The sequence below is a fragment of the Oreochromis aureus genome, linkage group 4 (genome assembly GCF_013358895.1).
Source record: "Oreochromis aureus strain Israel breed Guangdong linkage group 4, ZZ_aureus, whole genome shotgun sequence".
Classification (NCBI taxonomy): domain Eukaryota; kingdom Metazoa; phylum Chordata; class Actinopteri; order Cichliformes; family Cichlidae; genus Oreochromis; species Oreochromis aureus.
Genome location: NC_052945.1, coordinates 11,267,513 through 11,289,960, shown reverse-complemented (window position 1 = coordinate 11,289,960; position 22,448 = coordinate 11,267,513). Strand labels below are relative to the sequence as shown.

The window sequence follows — 22,448 nt, the reverse complement described above, 5'->3', positions numbered from 1 at the left end:
AAGAGTGAGTCTATAAAGCACGGTTATGTTTTGGGGCTCCATTTAATCGAGTGTTGTTGGGAATCCTGTCAAAACGGATGGAATAAAGAATGCAGAAAAATACCACCAAACTTTGAGCCGCCATTCAGTACCAAGAGGAAAGCAACTGATTGGCAATGGCTTCATTTTTCAGCATGGTGTGCTTTTCCTACCGGTGCATTAAAAATAAAAACACACTGGAACATTGTGAGCTATGGATTGGCCTCCCTAGAGCCCACACCTCAACATTACTGAAGCAGTGTGTGATCATCTTGACAGAGCTTTAAATGTCCTTTAAAAACCCTGGAGAACTATTATTGAAAACTGCTTAAAGAAATTACTAGAAAGCTTGCATAAGAGAGTTCAGAATGTGTTGAAGAATAAAGGTGCGCATACCAACTATTGGCTTTCAAGCTTGTTAAAATTGTACAGAATAGTTTTTACATTGCAAACTGTATTTGTGCACGTGTGTAAATCCCCATTTTCTCAGCAAAAGATAAAAAGATGGGGTCTAGAGACTTTTGCATACCTGTGCAATAACATAGCTGTTTTCCTAGGCTTGCAGCTTAGCAGGAGCTTTATATAAGGTCCAAAATAGGGCAGTTATAACCATAACCTGATGATTTGAATATTCCCTGAGAACAGTATGCTGTTGTTGAACCAGTACCAGTGTTACAGGATATACACGATACGGCAGGAACAGAAGAAGGTAATGCAGATATCTTCTATTAAATAATGGTGAAATAGATTTTTATGGGGTTATAAATTGAGATGTTAGATTAATGTTACAGCGGAGCATCAGTGCAGTTGGATACTTATTTGAACTTGTTTCATATAAGATTGATCAGACGATTACACGCAATCATCAGCGTCCGTGTCTCTTTCTGTTTTATAGATCTTTTGCTTGTTTTCTAAGCATCCAATCAGACCTGAGAAGCCATGTTTCTTTTAATTAGCTGCAGATGGTTGTGACCAATTTATCTGATTCAGAGAAAGCAGCATATTTGACTACATGCTGGATGAACTCATGTCCTGCATCTTTTTTATTTCATATCAATAGTAATAAACTTTATTTCTATAGCTTATTTGCAAAATAGTTACAAAGGGTATTTGCAGAATTAGAAAAAAACTTACAATATTTAGTCCAATACATATATAGTTTTAAAAACTTTTCAGTAAGAGGAAGTAAATTCCACAGCGTTCTGTTAAAGCCAAAACACGGTGCAGCTGTTTTTTTTAAGCCTGAAACTTGCATGTTTGTTGCTGATCTCGTGCTAAATGTTTGAAGGGGGAAAAGATAAGCAAATCATATATGTAAATAAATATGGCTGGAATGAATTAAAAGAATATGAACTTTATCACCAGCACATTATAGTCCACAGTTTTTATTTATTTATTTAAACTAAACTAACAAATGTTAAAACTAAGGATTTTATTTTATTGTATGTAGTTTTCCAAGTTCACAACATTCTTTATTCCAAAAGTCTAGTTTTGATTTTCATTTTAGTTAAGTAAGATTTTTTAAATCTAGTTTTAGTTTTTAGTTACATGTCAGTTAACTATAATAACGTTCGGTCCTGGGAATTGTGCCAAAAAGTGATTGCTGATGTCTGTATGTGCATTTTGTCTAATATCCATAGTTATATTGGTAAATTCGTGGAGGGGATTTATATAAAATTGATTTGTTTTGCAAGTATTCTCGTGACCCTGCATTGTTGTACCTACACTGTGTTCATTATAATCAGTCACATTATAATCAGTCCAGTCTTTTTTGCCAGTTAAAATATCTTTATAGAACTGTTAAATGTCACTTTGCCAAAAACTGATTGCAGTCTTTACCATGTGATGGAAATGTTCTTTCTGCTTCGAAATGACTAAATATCATTCATGAGAAATATGTGTGATAGATTATAGGCCAAATCTACAACAGCTTAAATACCGGCAATCACTTTTTGGACCCCTTTTGGCTTCAGAACTGCCTTCTTCATGGTATAGATTCAACAAGGTGCTGGAAACATTCCCCCGAAATTTTGGCCTATGTTGACATGATAGCATCACAAAGTTGCTTCAGATTTGTTATGATGTGAACCTCCCGATCCTCAGCATCCCAAAGGTGCTGATTAAGTACAGGTGGCTGTGGAGGTCATTTTAATGCAGGAAACTTTGTCATGTTCGAGATATTAGGTGATTTGAGTTTTGTGACATGGTTTGTTACCCTGCTGGAAGCAACTATCAGACCACACTGTGGTCATAAAGGGTCAGCAACAATATTCAAGTGTACTGTGTCATTTAAACTACGGGGCACAAAGAGCATCAAGAGAATATCCTCCACACCATGCTTCCTGTTCCTAGCTGATGGGAGTGGCACCTGGTATCTGTTTAAAGGTTTGATATGTTGATATCTTTCGAGTGGCTATTTGAGTTATTGTTGCCTTCGAATAAGTTCAAAGTAATCTGGCTTTTCTACTCTGATCTCTGCCATCATCAGGGCATTTCTATTGATGACATAAGTAAGATATTTTCCTTTTTTTTGGACCATTCTCTGAAAACGCTAAGGATGTTTGTTTGGGAAAAATCCCAGCAGATCAAAAGATTCTAAAATACTCAGACTAGCCCGTCTGGCACCAACAAGCACGTCACGTTCAAAAACGCCTAAATCACCTTTCTTTCCCGTCTGACTCTCAGGTTGAACTTCAGCAGTTTGTCTTGCACAAATGCCTAAACATATTGAGTTGCGTTCGCACGATTGGCTGGTTAGATATTTGCGTTTAGCAGTTGATCAGGTTTACCTAATGACAGCAGATGCTAGAAGAGCCTTCCAAGTCTCTGAGTCATCTTAAATATGCTGTAGGTAACATGTTTTTGGCATAATTGAGAGCAATTGTTCCATATTTGTTAAACCAAACCAAATACAAACCAACACTGAACAGAACAGAAAATGAAAAGAACTCAAAAAACAACAAGAACCAAACGTAAAAACAACTACAACAAATACAATATGAAAAATGACTAGGATAATCATGGAATCTGACTTTCATAAAATAAAATTACACAATCATTGTCATTTTAACAACTTTATGTGAAAAAGAAAGCAGTAGGAATAAACAGGGAGTTGGATTTCTACTATTTTCTGCCTCTTAGAACTTAATTAATAATGCATGCACTCTCTTATGCAATCATCTCATTTAGAATGTGGGGCATAGAAAAGAAACACATTTGTAAATCTTTGATTCACAGTAACATTTTATATGCTTAACCGGTGCAAAAATAATATCTGCAATTAAATAAGGTCATGCTTTCTCTTCTGCTTCTGTCCTTCCAGTAGTTGCCATGGATTTAGACAGCGAACTAAAGGAGATAGCTGCTGAGATGAAACATGTCTCACTCAAAAGGGAACAACTTAAGGAGAGGAAAAACATTCTGTGCATATTTCAAGAGCTGAGGAATCGAGCCGAGTTCGGACAAACAGGTGAGCACTCAAGCAACTCCTGTGACAGTGATGGCTGTTTGCAGTCTTTTATATTTTCCACGAGGAATAAAAGCAAGTTGTGCTGTATGTGTAACCTCTGTATGGTTACTGTTTTGTTTTTATAATCAGAGGAAGCAGTCTCTACTCAGAAGGAGATTGAGAGCATCGATGAGAAACTGAAGGAACTGAATGAAAAACAGTCCGAACTCCAGAAAAATTACGACAACATGCTCAATGCCACCAAAAACAAACAGCACAAGAAAGGTGAGGCCCAGTTTGCTACAGCAAATCTAGCACACTTTACACAACTAACCACATTTGTTCTTCTTTGTTAGTGGTCAGTTTCACAGACAAAGAGAATATAGATTCTGCTGCTCCGCCTTCTCCTCCTCCTGGCTCTAATATCGTCTATGTTGTGGCTCCGCCTACTATCCCAGGTGAGCTACTTTTGGAAATTTGTCCTGTAAAACATAAAAGAATGAAAAGTTGAATGAAAACCACACTCGTGGTGAGGACTGCATGCAGATACTTGTGTTTGGATCGGGGCTTCTTGAGTGCATTTCCCCCCAGCTGCAGATCAAATACGACTTCATGCTACTGATTTTTGTACCTTCATGTGTGTTTTTCTTTCTTTTTTGTGGAAAACTATTTAACAATTTGTCCAAGTTTAAAACGAGAGAGATGGATGTTTTGTTTTTATAAAATAAATCATCAATCATGCATTGCTTCCCTTCACAGCCCCTGAAGTGATTCTGGAGCTGGACAAGCTCCCGGCAGCTCCGTGCAGGACACAGTGCCCAGAGTGTCGGCAGTTCATCACGACAGAGACGTTCTCCTCTGTCAGCAGTGTGACGTGGCTGGTGTGCATCATGACAGCTTTAATAGGGTATGAAACTCTCCTCCAGATTGACCAGATTTGGACTGTTTCTGTTTGTCTAGCCAGTGTTATTGTCACCGTTACACAGCTTCCAGGCTAGTTGTCACTTAAGTGTCTTCTTGTTTCTTCTTTTGCAGCTGTGCGGCTGGTTGCTGCCTCATCCCTTTTTGCATGGATAGGTTCAAGTCTACCAACCACAGATGTCCTAAGTGCCGAACATTAATCAAAACTATTAAAAAGCTCTGAGATGAAAGCAGATAGGGAAAGATGGAGAAGATGCTGGATATCCACCTAGTAGTGATAACAACACAAGCTGCAAAAAGGGTCTCCTGCACAATGCACTGAACATCAGTGCATGACCGGTGATGTTTGTAATCTCAAACTATAGCTGCTATTACTTTTTTAGAAGCCTGTCAGACGAGACGGGTGGTTTCTGCCTTTATGCATATGCGTATTATAATGCATTTTTCAGGCACATCTGTGTAACAAAATGTATATTTCATTAATACTTTGGTACTTTAAACATGCTAGTTATTTTCAAATCTTTTTTAAATACAATAAAACTTCAAAATGACAGACTTTCCTTGTAAATTTTTAATGGCAAGCAGTAAAAGGGCAAGTGCTGAAGCTCATAGGCAGACACTGAAATCCCAAAGAATCTCTGTATTTACAAAACGACTGTTAATATTTGTATAAAAAGCCAACATAAATACATCATGTGTAAATCATACAAATGCAAGGTTTTTGTATGCCGAGTTATGCTAGTGTAGTAAAGCCTAAACATTTGTCATTCCAGCACATAAACCCTTTTTCAGGGGAGACACTTGGGTGGTCAAATGAGGCACAAAGGAGGAGATGAAGAAAAGAAATAAAAAAATAATAGAAATTTGCATCATTTTCATAACAGCTCCTTCCATATTTGGGTGGCTTAGAAACTGCCAGTAAGTCCTCAATAATTTAACAATATGACACAGTTATTACACACACACCGCACTGCCAAGATATAATGGTTTGTGTCACTATTAACAACAGAAACCAAAAGGATAGCACGTCTTCCATTTGTTTGTATAAAGCTGATTCAAATCAGATGTGGCCAGCAGATGTCACTGAACTACAACCTGACTTGTAACATCTGATGGTTATTTGAGTTTGAAATGATGCTGAAACAAAACGAGCGCTGGATCATACTTCTGTTATTTTTCTCTGGTGGTGTTTGTATGCTGTGCAGATGTGTATTTACTGAAAAATGAAAATAAATTATTCAAACATCTTCAGCCTTTAGGAATCAGTCCATCGCCCATCGCTTTAAGTGAAGAGTCTGGCTCTCTCTTTCTCTGTCTCGCTCCCTTTTTTTAAGCTCGCATTTGTCTCGCGTATGTTTGACAGTGTGTACAGATGCACGGTGAGATACATTACAGACTTGTCTTCACTCTTTGATCTGTTTTGCAAAGTGCAAGAGAGGAAAATTTGTTTTTTTTTTTTGGTAATAAATACTGGCCCTGGTTTAGTCAGAGCAGCTGGGCCGCTTGTTGCGGCCCTTTTTCTAATTTCATCATATTCACACTCCCAGTTCAAATTAAACATCTGATTTATACTTCACAATTCACATACACACAAGGATCATGCAGCGGTTGTGTGTTTACAATCTGTTTTGATAGTGATAATCATTCCAAGACAGGGTGGAGTAAACTACACAGCAGCCCTCAGCTACATTCGCTGTTTGGCCCTTAGCACTGTGGCCAGGATTTGGGACATTTTCCTGCTCTTTCTGCTCACACCACGCTGACTGTAAAGCTCTACATTCACTGAGATCAGAGGACTAAGAGGAATCAATAACATGAAATGAGACTGATAATAAATCAGCGACGTGTCTTGAGATGGAAATCTTAAAAGCTTACTTCCACTTTTAGCTCAAACTGCCAGTACCACTCTAACTTTATCTGTCTCCCGATACAACCAGAGGATTTAGAGACCTCAAAGGAAGCAGTTCAGCAACTTCTAAAGTGATGTTGCACGATGAGATTATTACAGAGCTGATTTATCTGTCCGAAAAGCAGAACGGAGTTGCTGAAGCATCCAAACAGCTCTTATTGTCCCATGGAAACAAAAGCAGTCTTCTCTCACAATGAAAAACAATCGCCTTGACAGCACTCAGTCCCAGTTCAAGTGCAGTTCATTAGAGTCCAGGAAGTCAGACGAGAAGACGCCTACTGGCACTGACACATCCAAAGAGTGACCCTCCTCTGCTGGAACAGACAGAGTGAGATCCAGCCAATCCATGTTGTCCATGTTGAGAACAGAGGTGGACATGTTGTCATTAAAATCCACTTCCATGGTGTCCCCAGGTGAATGTAACTCCTCCATCAGCTTCAGTTTTTGTGGTTCTGTGTCAGGGAGCAGTGCGCCCTCCAGGAGGGTTTCCAGCCGGGAGTCGGAGGTCACGCACGCAGGCGGCTTTGCTACCTGGACTAAGGGTGGAGGGCGGGATAAAGCTGTGTTGATGGGAAGGGTGGTTACACTAGCTGTCACCACAAGAAGCTTATCCAGATTGGGAGGATCCTGTGTAATGTAGGGGGAGATCTCTGAAAAAAGAAGAAGTGAAGGACATGATGAGATTTAAAACCTCATAAAGGTATCGCAACAATCAAATCACACCCAGTATTCTCACCACCACTCTCCAGCAACACGTCAAACAGGTCATCCATCTCCTGGCTGGCCGCAGTGGGACCCTACAGAGAAAGGAAACCGTTACATGTCTGAATGACACAAGTTAGAAACTATATTTATGTATCAGATTCTTGCCTGAACAGCTGTTAGCATGCTGTGTTTCTGTTTAACTGCATCCTCATAGCGCGGTGGGTCTTTACACTTTGACACACGGTTCGTGAATTTTGGATGCTGCAAGATCAAACTGTTTGGAGACTGGCTGGAACAGGGAGGCTAATAAACAGGAAATAAACAACATCAAATACAAAAATACTAACCTCATAACATTAATTCTTGCATGCTTTACAGAAAAAGTAAACATAAGCAGAAGGAACATAAGGATAATCTCCACCTTATTTGTAGGTCCTTTGGGAAGAGCCTGGCCTGAAGAAGCTCCTGCAGTGCATCCACTCACTGGGAATGTATTGAGAAAATTCTGTGCCGCAGTATTAATCCTCCACGTCTGCACAGAGAATTGAAGAGGTCAGCACGGAGGCATCAGTGCAATCAAACATACTTTCTCTCAGGGAGTTTGGTTAAAGTAGCAGTGCAGCTGCATGAGAACTGTGGAAACCTGAAAGAAAACCCACTGTGGATCATTCACTTTTACACAAAGACATCTTAAATTAAATTTCTTCAGGCCCTCTCCAGCCAGAGGATGACGATGTTTCATCCACCTATGACGGCACTGTTTGCAGGGTAAACCATGAGAGCTGCGGTCGAGTTAAGCAGTGGGTTCTGCTACTAATTCTGCCTGCATGTCGGAGTCAGAGCAGAGGAATGACGGGGAGCGATGAGGGCACGATGGTCAGCTCTCACTCAGCACCTGCTCCAGTAACCCATGTTTCCACAGGCTTTCTTTTGATGTGCGGAGTGAAAGATGTCACCACTCAGCAGAGGCCTGTTATTACCATAGCATCAAGGAAGACGCATTAGCCATGGTAGCGCATAACTGACTGTTAAATTAGTTACGTGATATATTATGCAGTGCCATGAAAAACATGGCAGAACATTTATGATGTTATCTTGTGTTTACACAGCACAATACTGGATTTATGATTTCAGGCGTGCATACATACGCATAGATACGTTTCCAGTTCCTACAAGGAGACTAAACTGAGCACAAAGTCACAGCTGATAGTGGTGATGAATGGGGAGACGGGCTGAGGCAGTCTGTAGAAGCAGCGTAGCTTTTTTTCTTACCTTTGCCAGCGGCTGGGTTTGAGTGCTGCATTGCTGATGTATTGCTGCTGAGGCCTCTGTTTTCTGTGGCGTCGGTCCAGAAGCCTGGATAAGGCCTGTGTGTAATGCGATGCCTTTGGTAGGGAGCTGGATAGTGGCTGCTGAGGCAGGAAGGGATGCGGGCAGGAGGATCTGAGCTCCGGCCTGCGCAGGCTGACGGGATTCGGGCTGTGTGATGGTCTGGTGACCGAGGATGAATTGATTTGGACTGGTTACGTGGCTCTGATCTGCAGGCTCTTCCTGTTTGACCAGTACTGGCAGACCAGGAGAGCTGCAGGATGCTGTGCAGTTTGACGGAGTCCTGCGTTCCTCTTTGACCTGGACGGGAAGCAGAGGACTGAGCTGAGATGGAGAGTCTCCCTGTTGACTCCTTTTCTCCACCTCCAATTGCATCTTCAGTTCCTCCACCAGCCTCTGCTCCTGCTCCAGCTTCCTCATTAGTTCCTTAATCTGACGCTCCTTTTCATGCAGCCGTTTGTCCTTTTCAGAGTCCTGCTCGTGGGACTTTGTCTCCATGGGACACTCCTCATGTGGCGCACTCTGTGGGGAGCTCATGCAGGGAGCATGATGGGCTGGAGCATCTGAAAGCAGTTTTGTTGGACTGTCTGCCATACTATTATCTTCTATGCCCAGATTAGACACTTTAGAAGCAATAGGGGACACGGGCGGGGTTAATTTAGGAGTTTCTGACTGTGAGATTGCTGCCTCGATGGGAGCAGCAGTCTGGATGCTAGAGTTCTCCTGATACAGCTTTAGCCTCTCGATCAGCTCGGTCTTGGTCCCAGAAACAGGCAAAGATCTGAGTTTTAGTTCCATTTTCAGCTCAGCTACCTGTAAAGATAAAAGACTGTAAAACAACTGCACAACACTCAGCTCGTTCACCTCTGCAGCAATCATATATGCTTGATACAATCAGACTGCGCAGGCTGCAGTGTGTCACCTTCATCTCATCCAGATTAGCTGGTAAATGATCCGGCTTGCGGTTCATGTGGTGGAGCTGCAAAGGGGCAGACGCAGCATTTCCACTCATAGCAATGTTAGAACAGCTGGTTTGTACCTCAGTTGTTGGTCTGCTGTAATAAGATGTCAAGAAAAGGGAGTGCAGATGAGAGAGGGATTTTTTTTAATCCATTTTTCATAATGAGCACCTTCTGTGTAGGAAGCTGTGAGCAGGAAATGCAGCGTAATTGAGACAAAAAGCAGCTGTGATTAAACCGTGATGACAGTTATTACATTTTACATAACAAGGTGCGTACGTCTGACTGAGGATTTGAAAATCAATGTTGAAGTAATTGTAATGAGGATAAGAAAAATCCTGACTGCGATGAAGTAAAGCTTAATGGAGACATACTTGAGCTTGGAGGCCTGGTAATTGTACTGCTGCTGTTGCTGCTTCTGCTGGCTTAGGATCTGGAGCTGCAAGAACTGCTGCTGTTGCTGCAGGAGGCGGGCATAAGCAGAGTCCATTGGCACTTCATTAAGCTCTTGTTTCTGGTCCGGAGGAATATACTGATGGTACTTCAACTTCTTCACTCGTGGTTTGGGCTCTTTGCTCTTTTTGCTGCGGCTTTTTTCAGCAGGAGGCTTAGCCAAACTTTGCTGCAGAGCACAACACACACAAAAAAGGGGTACATAAGACCAGAGAGGACCATCTGGAGGATATTCTTTCCTCATGACTGATCTCAGGCCAGTCCAGATAACTTTATCAGGGAATACAGTTTGGACTGCCAGTACCAACACTGCAAGATTTGGAACTGATACGGTACTTTTATAACTTTAACATTAACATTAACATTGCTCTGACACCCGAAGAGAACAGCAGGATGAGGAAACGGGTAGTGGAAATGTGACACTTATTGTTTTACCACCTGCAATTACAGGATGTAGTACTCATGAAAATGGCTTGGCACAAGAGCAGCAGGTTCTAGCAATGAAATCAGAAACTTGGGCCGGGTTAAACAAGCACTCACTTTCCAGTTTGTCAAACTCACTCCCTTATTATGTTCAAAGGGAGGGAGAGTTTAGCTTATACTCTGAGGATAACTGCATTATGATAAATGGATAAGTTATAGCTTCACTCCCGTTCTTTGATTCACAGCTTAGCCACAATGAGGAGGGCCAGCCTGTCATTTGACCCTAAATATAGACAAACTGTGGCACAGATTTAAACCTCTGGATGGGTGAAATAACTTTAACCTTTGCTCTTTGACCTGTGCTCAACTCCAGCTAAATGCTGACATTTTTTTTTTTTTTGTCTGAGCCAAAACTGATGTAACTTTTAGCATGAGAAATAACAGACTCTGACATTGTGTCTCTCATCACATTTTCAAAGGAAGCAAACAAAATAAACCAAACACACAGATGGAGAAAATAAGTCAGGAAAACAGAGCCAGAGGTCAACACTGCAACAGCTGCGTATAAACTACACGACGACAATGACAAGTAACCATAAACTTTTTCTTTTTTTTTAGAAAAATAAAGAAGATTGGTTTTTTAGGGGAAATACAGATAGTTATTTTGAAGGTCAGATTGCCAAGACTTAGGAGACTATTTTCCCACAGCTAAAAATCACGTTTTTATATGATAGTGTTATTGGTTAGGGTTACATATCATAGATGATAATTTAAGACCTCAGAGGATTTAAAAAATCATCACTAATCTAACTTTAGCTGTAAGATCACATTGAAATGACTAAGAGAAAAGTCACCTTCACAAGAACTGGCCCCGGTGTAACACAGGTGACGGCAGTGGTGACAGGTTGAGGTTGAGTTGATTGTAGGTTGCTTTGTTGCTCACTGGTGGGCATAGGGTTGTTTAAATCTGATGCAGACTGTGAGCTGGGTGGTGGGGAGTGCTAAGAAAAGTAAAGAGAGAGCAAAATCACATGAGCCCCTCAGTAAGAACAGCAAAGCTGAAACACCTGCAAACTATCATGCCATCTATGAAAAGGAAGAAAATATGACCCCAAACAGGCTGATAAACACTTGAAAAATGAGCATGGATTACTATTAAAATGCAGCTGTTATGCTGTATGTAGCAAATTAAGTAACCTAGGTTTTTTGTTCTGCTGACACTGGTGTTTTGTACCTGTATAGGAGTTTTTGATGTAAGAGCGGCCTCTTCAGACTCCCGCGGCGAGGCCGATGTGGAGCTGGGAGAGTGTTGGCTCGCAGGATGTTGCGGTGAAAAGGCATCGCTGCTGTCCTCATCAAAGTTGTACACGTTTGAAGTGTCAGGTGTCTTCGCACGATCCACCTTGCTGCCACCTGTGGCACAAGATCAAAAAATAAGCAAACACTGGTTATTATTTATTTCAAGGATAAATAAAAATAATGCAAATAGAGCAAAAATTTCTAACTATAGTTCAGAGATGTAAGCTGCTGAAATATTTCAACGTAGATGTCTGAATTTTCACATACATCATAAAAAGCAAGCTACAGTTTTTTTAGTGAGGGCCAGCTTATCAGTATTAGCATTATCACAGTTTTACTGCTGTAATTAAACTGGGAGACCTTTCTCACAGCAGGCTTTTGCTACCCAAACAAAGATAATACATCATTAAAAATAGATAAAAATCCACCGGATGTGCTGCACAGCTGGTTTGAATTACCTTTGCTGCACTCACTGTAAGTGGTGAACAGATATAATAATAACAATGAGGCTCTACCATTATTAACCTCCTCAACACCGGGGTCCACAGGCAGGATGTTCTTCTCCACCAGCTCCATGGGTCCGGGCCTCTGGGCGATCTTCTCATTGAGATCATCAGTCAGTCTGGCCCTCTTCAGCTTCATTTGTGTGGCCTGCAGGGAGGGCTCTGCATGTGTCTCTGATAAACACAAAGAGGATGTTCATCTGTGATCTGGCCAGTATCAGTCAGTCTCTCAAACTGCTTTATCATACTGACTCACAGCAGACTGAGCCAGACCTCACAAAAGCCATGCGTGTGGTTATAACTTTGTTAAACACACAGGTAATCATCTCTCTTATCTCAACACTCTTGCCCAGTAAGAAAACACCCCCGGATGATTACCTTGTAGGATGTGCATACGGACCAGCTCAGAACGCCCAGGTCGGCTGCAGAGTTTGTGCTTCAGGAAGGTCCCAGTCTGTTTAAGAAAAGAAAAAAATAAGAAAATACTCTGGGTACAGGATTGTGATCATCTGCAGGCTAGAGTGCATTCATTGCTGGCTTACCCTGGCTCTCTCCAGGCTGCGAATCTGCTCATGAAAGGCAGCAGGTGCTTTTAGGGCTACGAGAAGAGAAATCCATAAGAAATCAATACATTTTCTTGGTTAATACAGGCTACTTTCACACCTACAAACGGTTCCTTTGATTTTAAGACTGATGTCTTTTTGCATTCTTTCTTTCTAATTTCAAATAGTTTCCCCTTTGTCTACCTTTGATATCATGACAAAGTATGTTTATGTAGCAAGCCTCTTAGTGATAAGATTGTACTCCACAACAACAGAAATGATGGTGTAACAGTATAAGTATAATACCACAGGAAATCTCAGTATTCCTAAAACATATACTCTTTGTAATGACCCTCATTAAAAAGTCTTTTAAAGTTATCAAGCAGTTTTCTCAAAAGTACAAATCACATACTGTATGCCGACATAAAGTGCTTAAAATTATGGTCAACACATATGTAATACAAATACACATTTGTTACATACAGTGTAAGCAGGTATAAAGGAGAAAAGAAGGGAGATAAAATGCATCTTTATTCCCCAAAAATTTTTTTCACACCGCAGGGTCATCCAGTTTCATGTCATTGTTTATTATTTCTCTCCTTTTTGGCATGCATTGGCGTGTCATTAATAATCAGCAGCTCGTGGGTGGGTGTCTGAGAGGAAGTGTCAGTTCGGCTGACTCAAACAATGATTATTCCGTCCTAATTTCTGATCTGACAGAGTAAACTTGTTGAGCTTCAGACGAGGTCTGGCTCACCGACGAGTCACTTCTGCTATGACGAACATTGTTTGGTTTAAGGACACTCTGCCTGGGGGGTGCTCTGAGGAGTGTGTCAGAGGAGCAGAGCAAACATTCCTCATGACCAAAACCTCACTGCATACCTATCATAAGCCTCTAAGTGTAGGAGAGGCAGATTGCTATGGAGAATGGCCTGGGAGGCTTGTGTGCAGGCTACGCTTGGCCAGGCCGCAGAGGGGGGGGGCGTCTGACCTCCACTGAAGGCCCAGCCGCTGACTCATGAGGCTGCGTGGAGCCAGAGAGGACCTGAAAACCTGACTACATGGGGCTTCTCATGACAGAACTAGATGAAGAGGAAGATGTTCATCTTTTTCTCTTTCTGTCTTTCCAGCTCTCAGTGGGATTCTGTCACAGTTTCAGCTCGTCTTTTATTGACTGTACTCCTAAACAAAAGGTTCGCAGGAGGGAGGTAAAACAGGGACTGAGTCTGCTCCACCTCTGCTGGATCAAAGGATGGATGTGGATGGTATTAAAGAGGAGAAAGCCCTTTCAGCTTTGACACCAGTGTGTCATTTATCTCTTATATGTATTCCAATCATTTTAACCATGTTTTCAAGTACAATGAAGCAATTTCAGCCTCTGACATAATTCTATAAAAACAGCCCTTATAAAATAAAGCAGTTTGATGTACAAAGAGGATCTATTATGCTAACTTTCAAATCCATATTCTCCATTCTTGGACTCTACTAAAGTGGCTTTGCATGATTTATAAGTCAAAATAATCCTGATTGATCCTGTATTAGGCTTTGGTGCAGCTCTTCAGTTCTTCCACTCTCTCACACAAGTCGTTTTAGCTCCTCTCTTTTCATGCCAACTTTCTTCTGATTGGCTGCCCCTGGCAAATTCAAGGTTCGATCAGCAGGTTCAGCAGGAATTTCTGTACTCACACTTGTATGCCTGTCAAGGGATATTTCATCTCTTTGACATCACACATAGTCAAGAATAGAAATGTCCTAAAAACAGTCTGAAGCCTGAGTGTTTGGATCAAATGACTTGTAGATAAAGAAACTCATTATTTCACACTAATGGGCTCCATTTAAATCCATCCATCCCTCAGTCTAGTTTCTTCCACTTATCCAATCATTGCTGAGGCTTCATGATAAGCAGTGTATACTGGATGTCCTTCTACCCAGCAACATTTTGTAGGACACTTTCCTCAGGTAAGCTGAGCTATATCATCTCTCCAGTACATTCAAAACCTACCCCTGGGTCTCCTTCCAGATGTGCATGCTCAGAAAAACTATCCTGATTACAAGCCCAAGGGTTGGCTCTACTCTTGCAGCTCCCACTGGATTCGATTTATTAAATTATCAAATAAAAGCACAAAAAATACCACAAAAAATTCTGTATTTTGAGCTGCTTCGTGATCTCCTATGTTCACCAGCTATTTGCTGATGGAGCCCTTTAATTTGGGAGAAATAAAAACGGAATATTTTGCTAGCTATAAATGTTTTATTTCTTATTAACACTTTAGACCAGATTTTATTTCAAGATTATTTCTGTTTCTAGACAAAAAAAGAAAAAAAATGCATGTTGTTGATGTTCATTGTTGTCTTATGTGGTAATAATACTCACGCGGCATGATGCCTTGGTCCACAAGTTGCTCCCGAGATCTCCTCTGCTGCAGACAGAGCTGCAGGACTATGAGAAAGCAGAGACACGGAGGTCAGGGTTAAACTTTTACCATTCAGAACCAGTTTCACTGAGTCACCTAACAACCATCCCTTCTGGCTTTGAACTGCGAAACCTGCAAGACTTCAAATAAAACAAGGCACTTATTATTTCTCAATCAATACGCTGCCCGAAAGGCTCAACTGTAAACCCCGTTCACTACCACAGACATTCTGTACTCTTCCTGTATGGTTTTAGCTCAGGGGTTGTGAGGAGTACCACACATTTTACAACACGCAACAGTGTGACTGGCTGACAGTCTTCCCAGTAAGAGGCAATATCTCTGTGTGGGTTGCAAATGCGCTGAGGAAATAAAGTAACTACAGAGACGAACACAAACAGATAAAAGAGGGATTAATGTCAGACCTGCAGTTACAATAATGAGGAAAACTTGAGCTGGTCATGACACCACTGAGAGCCAAGTAACTTGTGTCTGTTTAATAAATTGTTTTTAAAAACTAATCTTGCTTTGGATGGATAAGCAGTGACCAGTTATGTTACTGTGGAACATCAAAGACATGACTATCTTCCAACAGAAATTGTTGAGTCTTGCATGCAGGCTCCACATATAGCACTTGGATGATCTTCGGTTTTATTTTCCCAAAAATATAAACTGTAGTAAGACGTTGTTTAAACATTTATAAACACGTGAGCGTGGACATGTTATTTCAGTAGAACGCCACAATTCAGTGCAGGCAAAAAAAAAAAAAGTCTGAAGAGAAGGCGATGGGTGATGGGGACGAATGAAGTGGCGGTGGTGAGGTATGTGAGGCCTTTATTGTCACCCTCGTAGAAAAGTGAAGTTAACTTTAGCTCGATCTACTCAGGGGCTTTTTTGGGGGTGGGGGGGCAGCTCCCACTCATACACAAACACACACAAATACAAGGCAGACCTGCTCAACTCTCCTGGGAAAGGCGCTGCTTCTGAACGGGCCTGTGTGACTCACGCTAGCAAAAATAAACTGGGCAGCTGTGAGAACAAGGCCTGGGAACCATGAAATTTGGGGGTAGTTAAGGGGGTGGGCTCTGCATTCGTACGCAGAGACGAGGGGACGTTCATGGGCTTCTACTGGTGGGCAAGGGAACGCGGAGTGACAAGAACCGAGGCAAAGGGTGGAAGGCCGAGTCCACTCTCATAGCAGCCCATCCACTGCGGGACAGAGAACACAGTGTGCCTGTTCTGCCTGCTGTGTTTCCTATTACAAACCCAGGCCAGAGGGGTTTATGGTCAGCCAGAGATGGATCATAACGGAAGATTGTAGAAAATGCCACTGAGGTGCCACAAGCAAGAAAAGAGTGCATACTACAACATATCAATAATATCAAAAGCTGCCTCCTAGCTCTGACAGAGAATGCAATTTTTAATTTGAACATCAGTATGGGGTTACAACTCATGTCGGGTCCTCCTCATCACTCTGTGTCATCTATGGTTCGACCTGAACCCTGGCTAACCTTCTCCGTGATGCAAACTGGCTCCGCTCTCCTGCTCACCAGCAAAGCGTAAACAGAGGTTTTGGAGAAACACAGAGAGGGGGCTCGGCTCAAATCCTTGTCTACTGATGTAATCTCTAATCTCAGACCCATGTTGTTCTCAGCAAATCATCCCTGGAGGTCTCCCATCAGACCTCTGAAACAATACAAATAAAAACTGGTGTGGCCAAAGCTGAATTTAGTTTAGAAAGAGACTCATGCTGGGTTATGTTGATTTTGCAGTTATAAATACAGAATTCTCCAAACAGAGTCCCACTTTAACAGCATTTGAGGCATTTATAACTAATGATGGCATGCATCATGAATATAGAGATAAAACTAGTCTATCAAAAATGTCATTTGGGTTTTCCTTTCATGCCTTTGTGTGGAGCCTAGAAACTTATAGGCTGACTTCAATCTTCAGAAAACAAAAATACCTGAAAACTTATCGATAATAAAACACACGTACATCCTACATTAGCAACGCAGACAATTCATCAGCAAGACTTTATCTCAGTAAATTAAATGAGTACTGAGAATGTAAGAAATGAAAGTAAAGCACGCTTAATTTTACATTATTTTTATTTTTGTATTATTTTGCCTCAGTGAAAAATAGCTAGAATCATATTAATAAGCAAGTAAAAAAATATTGCTTCCTTTCTGCCATGATTAGGTGTCAGGGCAACCAGGTTTCTTTCTTTATATGGGAGAGAAAAGCCTTTTAATAACGTTATACCACATTTTCCCCTGTGTATAAATACACAGGGGAAAATATGATGTGAAGTGAAGCAGAAGCAAAAACTCCAAACTTCTGCTTCCTGTCAAGCTTATTGTATTTATTTAGCAAAGGAGTAAAATTCAAGGAAACACATTTTGGCTAAATGCCAACCCTACAGAGATTGTGATTTTTTTTTAAAAGATAGACACATGAAAGTCTCAGACTAATTCCTAATATCGGTATCAACATCATCCCACACAAACATACTCTTTCCCCGGCATTTACTTTGTTAGGATTTGGTCAGATTAGTGTCAGATTATTGCTCTGTCCTGGCAAAGTGATCTGAATCTATTAAGAAAGAGATATACTTAGTCAGGTAATGAATAATAATTTTTGTAAAAGTAGCAAGAATAGTTCTAGTGGAAAAACTTATATACTTCTTTTGCATACATCCAGTATAATACACTGTTTTCATTTGAGTGTGATTCTCCGCTCACAGCTACAAAAGTAGCATGCAAAACATGCTATGTTGGATGCCCTATAAACTTTAGGTATTTGCAAAGTTTTTCTTTCTCACATTGCCAAACACAGCCTATAAATCACTAACAAGACAGGTATTTTGTGTTTTACTGGCAGAGGCCACTTGCTTAGAGGAATGTCCTGATGATGAATGCAAACCAGGAAGATAAAAACATGCAAATATCAGAATCCTGATTAGCAGCATATCCAACTACCGCACTTCAGTTGAAGTTACTTCATTGTGTATGCACATTACAAGAGTGAAGTCATGCTTCTGTGAGGTAATACCTTATAATAGTGATCCTACAGAGTGCCAGTTTGAACACAGGTAATTTAAAGTGATGGGTAATTACTTTCAATTTAAACAAATTCATCAGAATTCAAAAGAAGTGATGCTCCACTTGAGTCACGGTGATGAGCTTTTACTGTCATTTCCTGTTATGGCTGTGTCTACATCACAACAATCCCCCCCTCCGCTTCTGAAGGCGGGGGATTAACATTACATTACAACAAAGAATTGCTTTCTGGTTAGAAAAGAAAAAGAAAGAAGCAGTACCTGATTTGAATTTACCCCTGCAGATGGAAGGGGTCTCCACGTCAAGGCACGCCATAGGGAAAAGTGGTGGTTCGATTGGTGGCCAGGTCTGGAGTCCCATGTGGTGATGAGGCCAGAAGAGAACACAGGAGTCAGCGAGAGGGAGGAAAGAGCCAGCGCTGAGAGGACGACAGCTGGCTCGCTCTCTCTCCGTCTCTCTGCCGGCCTCAGTGGAGAAAGTGTGTGTAAGTATGTGTGAGCGCTCACTCAACGTCAGAAGGAGGGAACACAGTGGTGCTGGCGTTAACCCTCGCTAGGTCACTTTGTTGTGTTCACAGAAGACTCATATTGCAACACAACACCAGAGGGAACAACTTTTAAACGTGGTAATAATCAATATTGCTAATGCTGGGGAAGTTCACTTGGCCTGGGACCAAAACATTTACTGGCAACCAATAGGAAGCTGATCAAAACAGGCTGTGAGGAATTTTGAGTTGGCACATCCTTATGAGAAATAGCGTGTGTGTGTGTGTGTGTGTGTGTGTGTGTGTGTGTGTGTGTGTGTGTGTGTGTGTGTGTGTGCAGGAACCCTTGTTGCACTAAATAACAATGACAAGAACAGTGGGTCCTTTGAGATTTAAAAATTTGGATGATTTGATTTTTAAATGAGTGATTATTCCTTGAGGTGGTTTTGCAAAATGACAGATTTACAGTGTTTGTTTCTTTATAGATTCCCAGTAACCCCCAGTAAAAATCAAAACTAAAGGGAATGTATGAGAAATTTAAAGAGGGGACATCCAAAAACATCTTTGCTTGTCGTCTTTGCCTTTCCGCGGCTAGAAAAACGCTAACAGGAAATGAGATAGGAGCGGATTAGACTAATTGTGGGAAGTTGTGTGTGTCTCAGTGGATCCAGGAAGGATTGCATGTGAGCCCAAACGATCTCGTATCAAGGTGACGCTGCAAAGACATGATGCTGTGGCAGCGCTGCGCTTGACTGTGAGGTCAATGCATGCTGTGGGGGAGTGGACAACTGCACTCTGGATTAATAATGTCACTTGTGGGATCAAGAAATATGCATGTCAAACAGCGTGGGACAGGGAAAAATAGAGATGATAAACAGAACTGGTAGAGGGCAGGCACAGCATGTTATGACAGCCCACAGTGGGGATTCAACACTGATGCACAACAAGACGATAAAAAATATGGGAGAGTAGAAGGAGGAGCTTTTTAGGAATGTGGAAAAACATCTTCCCGCATGTCATTTCAGCCACAAAAAGTTCACATTTCTAAAGTCTGCTGGATACAGAAACAAAACAAAAGCTTTTAGGAATGTGTTGCACACCTGTATTAGACCACAGTGAATATCTACCTGTGGGCTCTCAAAATTTCCATATCTTTGTTATTGGTAGTCCAGTGCAGGAGCCCAGTTCAGTACTGTTATTAAAATAGTGAGATTAGTTTAAAAATAAGATTTTAATCCGTTCACAAAAGACAGAGGTTAAAAAAAATCATCCAGCTGTTACTGTCTACTTCCCAAAGTATTCCCTGCTACATTTTCATTTGCACCCTTACTGGTTAAAGCCTAGAATACTAAATGAAAACATTTTGTTTATACAAGACTTTTATTTTACAGCTTTTTTCTAAAATATAAGTTCTTGGTGTTGGATATTTTTCTTATTTTCTTCTAAGGGAATGCTGATTTCAAAGTTTAAATGTCTCAAAGAACTTAAAAGTCTAATGTCTCTAGTCTAGACGGTTGATGCTTTCCATTTACATGAAAAAATTACACTTTTTTAGTGTTGATTTCCAGTTTGGGGTATTTTTTTCGTGCACCACCAATTTCACCATTAACGACCATTTTAGCCTGATGATTATTGCACTCATTACATCATTACATCCATCTGTTTCCCATTGGCCAGATGGTTTCACTTCCTAATAATTCATTTAGAACTGAGTGAAGGAGTTTGCAGTTGCAGCCACTAAATCACTTTGATTCATGATGCAGGTTGGTGCTGGGGAACGCTACAGCCAGCGGTATTATTGACTTCAAGGTACCAAAGGGAACTGAAACATTGTGTCTTAGTTCTAGGTGTGCTCGTGTTATTACAAATTAAGCAAGAGCAGTAAACATGAAATTGATAACTGACTCATTCTTTGGACTGTTTTGGATGCCGTCATTGTGCATCACTTGTGCAACATAACCTCGTAATCACTAACTGTCAGACATTGTCATTATTAGGTAGACTCAGGAGACTCATGAAAGATCATCTTCTGTTGTAGCGCTATTGCCTCACAGCAAGAAGATCCCGGGGTTGAATCTCCTAGTTTTTGGGCCTGCATCAGTTTCCACTGCTTTCCTTCAATGACCAGTCCAAAGACACGCATGCCAAATCGTGGATTCTAAATTGATCATAGGTGTAAATGTAAGGTAGATTAAGTGCTTCACATGCCTAGAATATGAATATGTAAAAAAAGTAAAATGCGTGCTTTGAGTGGTCAGTAAGACGAGAAAAGCACAGCATAAATGCCATACCACTTTGCCATTCCCTGACAAATTTATGTTCCCAAGGAAAACTCTGATTTCAGAAGCTACTTAAGCTGTGATTACGTGTTGGCTTCCAAAGGCAATTCTGATCTGACTTCATTCTTCACTCCATAAACAAATCACTGAATTGAGTTTGTTTTTCCAGAGTGGCCTTGGTCTTAAATGGTCAGTGTGCAATGTGCGTTGGTGACCTCTGATGCCATTCTTGTGAGTTCAAGTGATGGGAGAGTATGTTGAAGAAAACACATGAATATTGTCTATCCACACACACGCATGCGCACACGGACACAAAAGATACACTGCAATCTGTTATGTGTAAGGCTACATGCTATTTTAGACTCTTTGTCTTCATGTGAAAACGTAATGACAGTGCAGATGAGTAATTTCAGCGACACAGAGCCACAGTTTTATTGCAGTTTTTGTCTGGGCCTCCCTCGTCTAGCTGCGAAGCTCCGTAATAAGAAGCTGCTGATTCCTCAAGGGTGGAAAACGCCATGCTATTTTTCACTCATTACCACAGCGTTTTCTTTTGTAATAGCTGTTTTATATGAGAAATGCCCAAGATATTTCAACAATAAAGGATAATAATTAAAGTTGTCATTAAAATCCACAACCTTGCTACTGAATGTTTGGGTTTCTTTCTGTTATTGTAGGGTCTTTACCTTACAATTTAAAGCACTGTTTCACTGAAGGTGTGCTGCGGTTGAAGTGTTTAGCTTCTCATTTATTTTTATTCTTTGCCCCCACTGCAACAAGAAAAGCAAAGAAACAAACGTTAACTTTATTCATATTTGGAGAAATGTAGCCTGTTCACCTGACAGGGGGGTTACGCTTCTGTGTTAAATCTACACTGTAGATATGCTGGAGGGAGACTGCAGAAACTATCAGGAACAAATATGTTTGCACTTGAATAATACTGACCACAACAAAAAGTGGGGACGCAGGATTTTTATTTGTTTCTATCATTGCTGTCAGCTGTACATAAAACGCTGGAACAAATAAACCATCATAAAAAGCATGAATGCTGTTATTAGCGTTGTCTACTTAACATTGGTTATGCTGTAGGCCTGCTGAAGACAACTATTCATTGCAGAAGTCTATATCAGCTATTGAGGGGCAAGGCACAAAAGCGGCGTAGGTACCTCAAATCTTTCTTCTTCGCTCTTTGACCAACAAGGCCAAAAGTTGTGAAGTTTGATACACTGATTATGAAGCTTCACCTCAAGTATTTTAATGCCACCTCTAAGCAGATGTTTGAGGTGTGTGCATGCAAACCATTAGCCATCTGCTAATGACATAACAATGAAATACTTAGAACATCATATTTTATGAAAATAATAATGATACTAAAAAACTGTACAGTTTTTACCAAATTGACCTAGACAAAATAATATAATGAACAATATAATTTCAATACGACTAGCCAATAAATTTGGTGAGGGCACTAAACAACAGCTGTTTTTTTTACTGTCACCAGATGTGCTGCGCAAATCATGGCATTTGTTGCTTTTGGCTTCAGACCTGAACGTTTCAAATTTTGAGTATTTTTGAAGTCCTACAAATCTGTTACATTATTTGATATCCTGTGTTAGCATTATAAGTACTGTAAAACTGCTGTATTAGGCTTTATACCTGTGATACACTGACAGGTTGGTGAGATTTATACAGCTGAATGTAGT

At 40.8% G+C, this 22,448-nt stretch overlaps 2 protein-coding genes across 2 annotated transcripts; one reads left to right on the top strand and one right to left on the bottom strand.

The window, feature by feature from the left end:
- The first annotated feature begins 705 nt into the window (after positions 1–705).
- LOC116318371 (cell death-inducing p53-target protein 1-like) lies at positions 706–5,638 on the top strand. Its single transcript, XM_031737359.2, has 6 exons — positions 706–727; positions 3,341–3,487; positions 3,617–3,751; positions 3,823–3,924; positions 4,226–4,373; positions 4,502–5,638. Exons 2-6 carry the CDS (start codon positions 3,349–3,351, stop codon positions 4,608–4,610), a joined length of 633 nt encoding a protein of 210 aa, XP_031593219.1. The 5' UTR covers positions 706–727; positions 3,341–3,348; the 3' UTR covers positions 4,611–5,638.
- On the bottom strand, positions 4,936–18,504 carry mrtfbb (myocardin related transcription factor Bb). The gene is made up of 14 exons (XM_031737380.2): positions 18,243–18,504; positions 14,884–14,949; positions 12,510–12,565; positions 12,346–12,421; positions 11,980–12,141; positions 11,400–11,578; positions 11,020–11,166; positions 9,664–9,911; positions 9,253–9,385; positions 8,274–9,143; positions 7,423–7,533; positions 7,167–7,304; positions 7,033–7,093; positions 4,936–6,946 (listed from the first exon to the last, which is right to left on the bottom strand). Exons 1-14 carry the CDS (start codon positions 18,340–18,342, stop codon positions 6,516–6,518), a joined length of 2,778 nt encoding a protein of 925 aa, XP_031593240.1. The 5' UTR covers positions 18,343–18,504; the 3' UTR covers positions 4,936–6,515.
- Between the last annotated feature and the right edge of the window lie 3,944 nt (positions 18,505–22,448).

Bases quoted from the DNA above. Each gene is read 5' to 3' on its own strand.
- LOC116318371 (XM_031737359.2), top strand. From the start codon at position 3,349: ATGGATTTAGACAGCGAACTAAAGGAGATAGCTGCTGAGATGAAACAT. The intron at 3,488-3,616 runs GTGAGCACTCAA...TTTTATAATCAG, and splicing joins AGCCGAGTTCGGACAAACAG to AGGAAGCAGTCTCTACTCAG. The intron at 4,374-4,501 runs GTATGAAACTCT...CTTCTTTTGCAG, and splicing joins ATCATGACAGCTTTAATAGG to CTGTGCGGCTGGTTGCTGCC.
- mrtfbb (XM_031737380.2), bottom strand. From the start codon at position 18,342: ATGGGACTCCAGACCTGGCCACCAATCGAACCACCACTTTTCCCTATG. The intron at 7,534-8,273 runs GTAAGAAAAAAA...TTCTCTGTGCAG, and splicing joins AAACCCAGCCGCTGGCAAAG to ACGTGGAGGATTAATACTGC. The intron at 7,094-7,166 runs GCAAGAATCTGA...CTTTCTCTGTAG, and splicing joins GCATGCTAACAGCTGTTCAG to GGTCCCACTGCGGCCAGCCA.